At 37.1% G+C, this 9,639-nt stretch overlaps 2 protein-coding genes across 4 annotated transcripts; one reads left to right on the top strand and one right to left on the bottom strand.

Annotated features, from left to right (window-relative positions):
* Nucleotides 1-3: 3 nt before the first annotated feature.
* LOC105180261 (cytochrome P450 CYP749A22-like) lies at nucleotides 4-1,263 on the top strand (the record flags this gene model as incomplete). Its single annotated transcript, XM_011103939.2, has 3 exons — nucleotides 4-62; nucleotides 171-549; nucleotides 639-1,263. Coding segments are annotated over 3 exons (867 nt in total), but the record flags the coding sequence as incomplete, so codon positions are not given.
* Nucleotides 1,264-5,485: 4,222 nt separating this feature from the next.
* Nucleotides 5,486-9,409, bottom strand: LOC105180260 (ACT domain-containing protein ACR4). 3 transcript variants are annotated; one of them, XM_011103934.2, is made up of 8 exons: nucleotides 9,034-9,409; nucleotides 8,240-8,312; nucleotides 8,086-8,131; nucleotides 7,843-7,957; nucleotides 7,649-7,716; nucleotides 6,969-7,562; nucleotides 6,744-6,848; nucleotides 5,486-6,147 (listed from the first exon to the last, which is right to left on the bottom strand). In XM_011103934.2, exons 1-8 carry the CDS (start codon nucleotides 9,035-9,037, stop codon nucleotides 5,806-5,808), a joined length of 1,347 nt encoding a protein of 448 aa, XP_011102236.1. In that variant the 5' UTR covers nucleotides 9,038-9,409; the 3' UTR covers nucleotides 5,486-5,805. The 3 variants fall into 3 exon arrangements, with proteins under 3 accessions (XP_011102236.1, XP_011102239.1, XP_011102240.1); XM_011103937.2 differs by lacking the exon at nucleotides 9,034-9,409 and adding an exon at nucleotides 8,564-8,981 and having other exon boundaries at nucleotides 5,806-6,147; XM_011103938.2 differs by lacking the exon at nucleotides 9,034-9,409 and adding an exon at nucleotides 8,418-8,441 and having other exon boundaries at nucleotides 5,806-6,147.
* Between the last annotated feature and the right edge of the window lie 230 nt (nucleotides 9,410-9,639).

The raw sequence follows: 9,639 nt of genomic DNA, 5'->3' as shown, positions 1-9,639 counted from the left end.
CTGATGAAGCTGGGGTTTCTTATATTCAAGAATGCTGACAAAGTTCGACCTTTTGGAATCGAGTAATTTCCATATCTGTATTACGTACTCCCATCATACTGTTCCATTTATGTTCTTAAACAAGCACATCTATTTTTTACCAAACTGTCTTCTTGGTGCATGTCTTGCAGAAAAATTTGGAAAACACAAGATGACATTGAATCAGACAAAATCGAGCAGTCCCTTCGTGACTCTCTCATGGTAATGAGGAAAAGGAGGGAAGAAAAGGTACTAACAGGACAAGCAGACAACTTTGGGAGCGATTTCCTAGGATCACTCCTGAGAGTTCACCATGATGCAGACAAGAAAAACAGAATTTCATTAGATGATGTCATCGATGAATGCAAAGTATTCTTTCTTGCTGGACATGAAACAACTAGCAGCCTGCTGTCCTGGACTTTTCTTCTGTTAGCAATCCACACAGATTGGCAAGATAAAGCAAGAAAAGAAGTTCTTGAATTGTTTGGCCAAGAAAACCCAACAGCAGAAGGCCTTCCCAGATTGAAAACAGTGAGCAAAATTTTCTACAAAAAGTACTGCAACTTTATTTCATTTGATCCTTAATCCTGATTCTGTCTTATCCTTTTGCTTGTAATTAGGCTAGCATGATTATCAATGAGGCCTTAAGGCTTTACGGCCCAGTAGCAAGTCTAGTAAGAAGAGTGGCAAGGAAAGTTAGGGTGGGGAAATATGTACTCCCGGCTAACATGGAGTTGCAGATTTCTCCTTTAGCCCTTCACAGAAATCCAGAAATATGGGGAGAAGATGCTCATCTTTTCAAACCAGAGAGATTTGCAGAAGGGATAGCAACAGCGACAAGGAACAACCCGATGGCCTTCCTCCCCTTTGGATATGGACCAAGAACTTGTGTTGGGTTGAACTTTGCAAACAATGAAGTGAAGATAGCACTGTCAATGATTCTTCAGCGTTATAAGTTTACATTGTCACCGAGTTATATTCACTCTCCTCTTTCTCTTGTGACAATACGCCCGCAACATGGCGTGCAGATCATGCTTCAGAAGTTGTAAAGTGAACAAAATGGACATACTCAATCTGCCTAGTGCGCTATGAATGGTTGAATGTTTGGTTTCAACTGTACAACTATTAGTGGTAGAAGTTTGCATCAACGCTTTGTAATAACACGAGAAAAATCCTCTTTCAAGGTGATGAAGTTAATGCTAGACTGTAATATACATGAATAATTGGATATACAAAATTCCTTTTTGCGCTGCCTCTTCTACATGAATAGTCGGCCATTTGACTTGAAACATGATTTGGGAGTGTTCTGTCAAACAGTCCATGAATGTCTTCAGATTAGTCCTCATCAATACTAGGGTTGAATTTATGTAACAGTCCCAGTCTATGTTTACTTTCAAGTTAGCATCCTTACTTCTAAACAGAGGTGGTCACAAGGTTTCATGAACTATATAAGTAATCAACAATGAGAAGAAAACTGCAAAATGTACATTGTAAAAAGCAAGTCAATGCTTAAAACCATCAATGAGACTTGGCCATAGTTTCCTGTTGGATCTCTAACATGGAAGGCAACACAAGAGGAGAAAGAAGAGGGATCGGATCTTTACTGGAGAAATAAGAATTGACTGTCGACACTGCTCCTGCTGCTGCTGCTGATGATGATGACGATGATGAATCTTTATTACCCCCAATCAATTTTACAATGCTTCTGCATTCTGAAGTTGATGGCTTTAGCTGCAGAGGATGGGGGGCACGCCTTTGAAGCCGACTCAAGGGGGGCTTTCGAGTAACCACAAACTCATCTCTGGGAACTAAGGTTTGGAATCCTGGAAACTCACTGTCGAAGCTCTCCATTGCATTAGACAATCCTGATAGATAAAGAGAGAGTCTTGCTATTCTTGAACTTGTATTACTCAAGTACTATTTTTCTGTAGGTTTTTGCTGTGATCAGGATATGAGAAACATCTGTGGGATTCTTTTGCCATGAGTGTCCTATGACGAATTTGATGGGAACATGGTCCAGCCTGTATATGGCCCCCCAGTAGAAGCATGGACATTGGCAAGCCACAAGTATAATAATGCATGTCCATTGTGTCAGAGATATTATACTTACAACTTTTTTAAAATGTTTAAGACCAATAAATGTTGAGTATGTGCAAAATTAGATAGCTACCTCACAGTTCTTTACAAAATTATACATGTTTTTACTTGATCTGCAACTCTCATGTGAAGTAAGCTAATTGATTGTAGTATTCTATTTCCTTCATGTGAGCAGGGAATCAGTACATCTTGGATAAATTAATGAAATCTAAAGATTACAGTGTCAGAATTCCCAAAGCTAGCACATGGTAATGCTTTTACAATGAATTCCATGGCAACCACCCCAACCCCCACCCACCCGCTTTTAGAAAGGAAGTAAGCATCTTAAGCAGTAAGCATCAACCTAGAGAAACAAAAAAGAATATAACCATGCCCATTTATGTCAATACTCAAGACATGTACATTAAAACCTCTATAATTAATATTCTGTAAATCAATAAGCTCTCCACAATAATAAAATTTTTCGATCCTGACTTGGGCTTTTGTAAAAAATCATCAAATTCGATAAGATAATAAGATAATAATTTTTTGAAAAATCCCTTTATAAATATTAGGTCCCCTTAAAACTCTAAATTAATAATTGATCAATATTATAATAATAAATATTAAATATGAAGTCTGTAATGCTTTACGCATTTGATCGTTCATGAATGATGCCTTTTAGATGAGAAGACATGGTTGGGTATTATGAATTATTTTATTTTTATATTGAGATTTATATAGTATATGTTTCATTCATCATGCATGAATATATTTAGTTGGCCACAATAGTTATTTAAGTGCACCAAATTAATATAAACATGTATGTTTAAGTAATTCTAATGAATTGATACATGCGTCCATGAATATAATAATGAATTGTATACAATAATTGATATTATACACGAATATATTTAATTAGTTACAAAGAATTGGTTGATGCATGAATATAATCAATGAAACATATATGAATTCATTTATTTCAATACATATGTACTAAATTTGCTGAATTTAAAAAGTCTCTCTTTTAATCAATAAAATATTAATGTATCGATATATTAATATCTCTCTAAATTAATAACATTTTATGATTCCAAAATTATTAATTTACAGAGATTTTACTGTAATAGTTATAATCACCTTTAAAAATGCAATTGCACCTTATATTTAGACCACAGATCCTCAAGATGCTGCAATAATTATGAGTCATGTTAGTGCTTCAATTGCATTTATTGAAGTTATTGACCATTGACTAGTCCAAGAAAACAAGTATGGGCAATGAAAGCTGTGCAGTGCAACTTCACCCTCAATTTTTTTTTTGGGAAATTTATTAGAACTCATATAGTGTATGAAGAATCAACGGTATATTCGATCTAGATGCATCTTGGGAGCATTTGAAATAATAGAAATCCAAAATGTAATGCTTGTGTGACTTGATGGTAGATCTTCAAATGGCTATGAATTTTAATTTATGAGTTACAAAACAATCTACCTACGCCTGCGCGCATAGTCGTCATTAGGATACGCTCGTCTTGAAATTACATAGTTTCAGCCACTATCGAGGCGAATTTTTGAATTTTCTCAATTTCCAGCGGACTTTATTTAATCTTCATATTTTTTGTAATTTTCATTTGAGCCTCATGTTTTATGAGGCTATTGCTAGTATGTTACGGTATTTTCGCACTGAGTTTTATTTAACATATTTTCGGTCCACGTTAATAACTTTATGAGATAATTCAAAATTTAGCCTATTTTGAGGTATGTTACCTGGGTTAGATTCTTTCTTAAATACCTACAAATTCTAAATTCAGGCATAAACTACTTTTACCAATATTGAATTTTTCTAACGTTAGAGACAAGTATTTTCCCATATCTTACTATTTCTGCACTATCAGACAACTTACTGTTCTGAAATAAATCAGATATTCTGAATAAAAAATTGGCAGCATGGATCAATAAACAGCCCTTAAAATCTTTTTCACCAGCTCTAGAGACAGTTAGTTCCTGTAATAACCTCCTCTGATGCAAAAGTACAAAGCAATAGCAGAGAGTATGTTTGATCCTTCAGTCTATCTTATCATTACTTAATACTTCTTGTTTGGTACAAATTTTCAGTCAACTGATCCAAATTTCTTGACATATTTCTGAGTGCACATAATGTACTCTTGGTGGAACATAGCAACGGGTGAAGTTGCTCAGACGGACTTTCTTCACAATCCACCAAAAACATTTCCTTGTATGGAACTGTATCTTTTCCTTGATTTTCCTATGTATACTGCACAGTGGCACAATGCTAATACAAGAACTACTGTTTTTCCCAAATATTAAACTACAAATGTTTATCCATTTGGACACATGCTGATGTGGCACCAACAACACATAGCTTCCAGACAAGTGGCAACACCCCACGTAACTATCTTGGCTGCCAACCAATCAAGATAAAGTTGCAATAATGCAGATGTTGACTAGAATGGTAGAATAATATTGGTCTGTGTAAAGAAGTCCCTTTTAGCCAAGCCAGCCTACTTTCCACATCCTTTCTTTGCCTGCTTTACATTTAAATTTGGAATAGTAGCATCCCTTTCAACAGGTTTTGGTCAAAGAAAATAGCATAACACTCCTTGCCAATTTGGCTTAGCCCCTTTCTGTACAAAAGATTTGGACCATTTCACTTGCATACAAGGAAAAGACGCCCCTCATACAAAAGAGGAAGGGGGAAAGTGAAAAGAAAGTGCAACTTATCAACATTGAACACTATGTGACCAATATGATCCAATCAATAAGCTTCTGCTCTAGTCTACCTCTCTTGGAGCATATGTAGAGAGTTAAGGTCTTGCAAATTGGGCTTGTAATGAATAAAATTTAGGCAACTATGTCTTTTAGTATGTAATTATTTTGTCTCGTTTCGGTTTCTTTATCTTTTTCCAATCATCGGTAGAACCCTCATGGCAAAGAATGCATAAAAGATTTCCAACAACAGATTTGCAGAGTGTACGAAACATCTAAGCAATTTCCATGAGCTAAGCATATCTGCAATGTGATTAGGCAATTCAATCCACGCACGAAAGCATTAAGTATTCAAATATTCGGATAATAAAAGATTCACCGGCCAAATAAATCTAATCACTTGTCATTTTCTGGAATTGAAATAATGCTCCTCAAGTCTTGGTAAATCTTCAAACTATTAAGGTTGTGGTTGTGTTGTGAGTAAAGATTTGGAAGCCGCCGACCCCACAGCCAACTACAGGGAATACTGAATGGTCAAGATTGATACCTCTACTCCCACTTGAATCCAGTTCTGTATTCTACCCTCTCTACTGTTTATCAAAATCCTAAGGTATTAGCTTATTCTCGCAAGCAGAGACAATTAGAAGCTATTTAGTAATAGATATAAGGAAACTGACTGATGATTCCATTTAGTGATTAGCATAATGCAGAATTTGTTCTGTACAAACGATTTAAGCTCGACATGGAAATTTTTATCGATGTCAGCTACATGACTTGGATACTATCTTATATTTTACGAATCCAACCTATGTTTAATTTTTACTAAACAAATAAACGAAAGCCAAGCATACGAGGAATATGTACAGGCATTATGCTATGAAAGGCTTTCCATTCTCATGTCAATACTCGAAATGCAGCTATGGTACTAACTTAATGTGGAGGGGTTCGGAATGTACAGGGAAAATAAGTAATGTAGCTTCTGCTTCAAGAATAGGACCTAACCAAGCCAAAATTACAGAATGATCTGGACTTAAAGAGGCCACCGAAGAGGAACCTGGTTGGAGATTCTTGTGGGACTTGATTTGATTCTTCGGGGCTGCCTTTTACTCGGAGGATGGTTTGCCCTATCGTTTGCCTGATGGAATCTATAATCTTTGGATCAACGGGATACCCTGATGCATCACGAACATAAAATGTGTTAACAGCTTTGCCAGCTCTTGTTGCCACCTCTGCTCGGGTTACAGTTAGGCTATTCTCGCGGAAAATTCTAGTTACGTCTGACAGCAGCCCAACTCTGTCGGAAGTGCACAGTTCTAGCTTCAAGCCCTAATGGTAAAGGGAGCAAATTAACAGTCAGAAATCATGCAAGAAACTACCCTTACTATAGCAAATGAAGGAATGTCATAAGTTAGACCAACTGTGGCAGATATTCATTGGCTGAAATATGAACTGAAAACAAGAATCAGTTGGTTATAGTTGGTCAGCATCAAGATGACACAAGCATACTAATTTTTTAAAGGACCATTTTTTAAGATGGATCGTGGAAAATATATCCAATTTTTAGAATAGTCATTTCCATGTCACTTTCCTAAGTTAATCATTTACCTATAAGCAAACAAACAGACTCCTATCAGCAACAGGTTCTTTATGCATACCCATTGGAACAGAATGATATAGAAAACTAGCTAAACCTCAAGCTTTAAATCCATGTAATCAAACATATAGGAGTATGCAAAGATCAACCGTCTATCATTTCTGTATATTCAGATATCGGCCGTTAGAAAATGAAAGGAATGAGCCATTCAACAGGTTGACCTTTCCGACTCTCCAATGAATTTATGTTTATTCTGAGTGAGAGACATGATTAATAATGATGAAATTTGAAGCACTAGACAGTGAATAAGAGGTTATTTTGTTCTTACTTCAGACACTCTTCTCTGTATTGCTGCTTCAAGACATTGAATCACCCTTTGTCTCTCCGCATCCGATTTCACCGGGGAGCCATCAATATGCCTTATACAGTACTCCTTCAAATGCAAACATGCAAGATTTTTAGAACATGTTGTACAGCCGTAAAAGAGCTATTTGGCCCAAAAAAATCAAACATAATGCTTACGATATTCATTAGGATGTTGAAGACTATGTACCTGATAAGCTTCTGGCCCCTCAGCATCGACATTTCCATGGAAAACCACATATTGCATGTCTGTCAAAGTGCAGACTATATCAAACAGAAGTTTCGGCCTGTCTTTGCACCTGATTGTGACCACCGAGTAGTCTTTGTCGTGCCAATTAACAACATTCACATTAGGTCTTTCTTTCTCATCTGCAGAATCATTGCCCATCCGTTCATAGTCTCGGTCATCAAACATCATTTGGTGAAGCCTTCTCTCAGTGTGAGTGGCCCCAACAGAGACCACTGTCTTTGCTTCCCTGGATTTGTTGCTACCCTTAAGCACATTGCACAGAAGGCGCTTAACCATGGCCAGCCTTTCAGGATCAGTAATTGCACCCCCATTTTCTTCGTCGGTCACTTGCATTACAGCTGCTGCTCTGGTGTTATGGGTCCACACCTCAGCATTCACCACATTGCATTTAAGGTGGGTGAGAACGGCACTCACTTCGGAAAGTAGACCCGGCCTATCACTTCCGATTAACTCAATTGATGTGTGGTCCATCCCAGATGTCACTCCAACGGATCTTCTCATGGAAGATGCAAAGCAAGAATCTGGACCAAGTGACTGAAAACGAAATCAAGGTATCAAATTTGGGTTGCCATAAATGCCGCAAGAAAGTTGACAAAATTGTCACAATTAACACAACTCACCTTCTGAATATAATCCAGAATCCCCTCATCGGTTATCTTGTTTCCGTCATGGTCCGTCACATTGAAAACTAGTGCAAAAAGAAACAGGTTAAAGACTATATTTTACTCCATCTAACTAAAAAAGGAAGATACACTTTGTAGACACTCAAAGGATAGTGCTTCTGACAGTGAAAAGAAAAGGTAAATGTGGTTACCATCCATGAACCATCCTCCATCAGAGCAAATATAAGCTTTGGTTATCATAAGATTGAGATCGGTAAGGACTTGAACGACTTCCAGAAGAATTCCTTGTTTGTTAGCACTGTCCACCTGCATCAAAAGAGGAATATAATCACAATTTATTGGAATTGGCCCCCCAAAAAATGTAAATAAAAAAAAAAAAAACCAAGTCTAGATAGAAATCAAGAACAAAGGAAAAGAGATAAATCAAGACTTACCTGAATGACAGTCGCATTTTTGCAAGATTCATTATCGATCACAACTCTGGCAATAGGCAATTGAAGTTATTATCATGAAAATGCCAAGAAACAGGAGTAAATTGGATCCAAGTCAAGTGATTTCTGTACAGACGAATAACAGAAAGAAATATACCTGGGAGGGTTCATCCTCCTAATCAACTTCTCATATTCATCGTCCATGTTCTGTGAAAAACTCACTGAAGCCTCTGAAACAGAATTGGAGTTGAGACACGGTTAATATTTGATTCTCTCTTTATTCCAACAAAGAAAACAGAAAAAACTTCCAAATGCATATATAGAATCACCAGTACCAATCACAAAGAGGATACTTGTAAAACAATCAAAATGAAAAGAAAAGTGATAGATAGAAAATCATTAGATTTGGGAGGGACTAGAAATCTCGAACGATCCTTAGAATATCAAGAAGGCCAGCCAATTAACAAAGCTTTTTAGCCACCTAAAAAGTTGCTTGTTTCCCTTCTTCTCTGTATGTGGGGTGGCCTGGTGGGGCTCTCTCTCTGCTACTGTGCCAGCATATCCCATCAACAACAAGTTTTAACACACACACACACACACACCGTACCAAAAAGAAACACACACATAAGAAGGTGTGAAAAACAAGCACGGTTATCATAGCAAATTACAGGCTGGAAACAAAGAAACTTTATGAGGAAAATTCACACACATACACACAAAGTACACATATACCTACCAAATCCCAAGACAATAAAAAGAAAAAAGAAGAAGAAGATAATCAACGAACAGCACCAAGAATGTAAACGGGTGAAAGGGGAATAAAGAAAAATGACCAGAAACTCGCCAAGAAAATTTACTCCAAACAATTAAAAAGGAAAATACAAATGAATAGACCAGATGAAGAAACAAAAAGTTCACAACTAGTCATAAAGAGCAGAAGATGAATCATACCCATTAAAACTCTTGAGAAAACTTTGACTGTTGCGCTCTTGATTCTCTTAATAAAACACAACCTGAAGAAACAAACGCGAAGAGGGTGGAAAAGAAGGAAAAAGACTAAACCTTTGCCTAATAAATAGAGTCCCCGGATATGTAACACATAACAAATGAACACTATGTGAATCAGAGATGCTTGGACACAGACTTCTTCCTCAAAAAACAAAAAAAGCACACAGTTTCACCTCCCACTCGGTGTAAAATATGCGTTTGCGCAGTTGTGCAATATGTATGTATATATAGCAGGCTTGTGTCAATGGGGCTTTCTATTTTCAGCTCCTCTTCGAAATTTCAAGACCCTTTTTTTTTAATTTTATATTCAAAATAAAAAATTCCCAGAAAACAAGAAGGGGTGAGAGCGGGGGAGGGGGGGCGCTCTGAATATACTACTACCATAATGCTACATGGCGTATTTTAGTAGTGGGGCCCTGGTGTTTGGTGGTTTGGCGGGGTGGGGGGGCTGCTAAAATGCGCCCAGAGTGTGGAATTTTTTACTCTGTGACTGAGAGGTAAATTTCTCTGGAACCCACGTGGTAAACAATGGGGGTAGTTAAAGGAAAA

The sequence above is a fragment of the Sesamum indicum genome, unplaced genomic scaffold, assembly GCF_000512975.1.
Source record: "Sesamum indicum cultivar Zhongzhi No. 13 unplaced genomic scaffold, S_indicum_v1.0 scaffold00471, whole genome shotgun sequence".
NCBI lineage: Eukaryota > Viridiplantae > Streptophyta > Magnoliopsida > Lamiales > Pedaliaceae > Sesamum > Sesamum indicum.
Note: the sequence above shows the minus strand (reverse complement) of the source record. Positions and strands in the feature narration are given on the sequence as shown.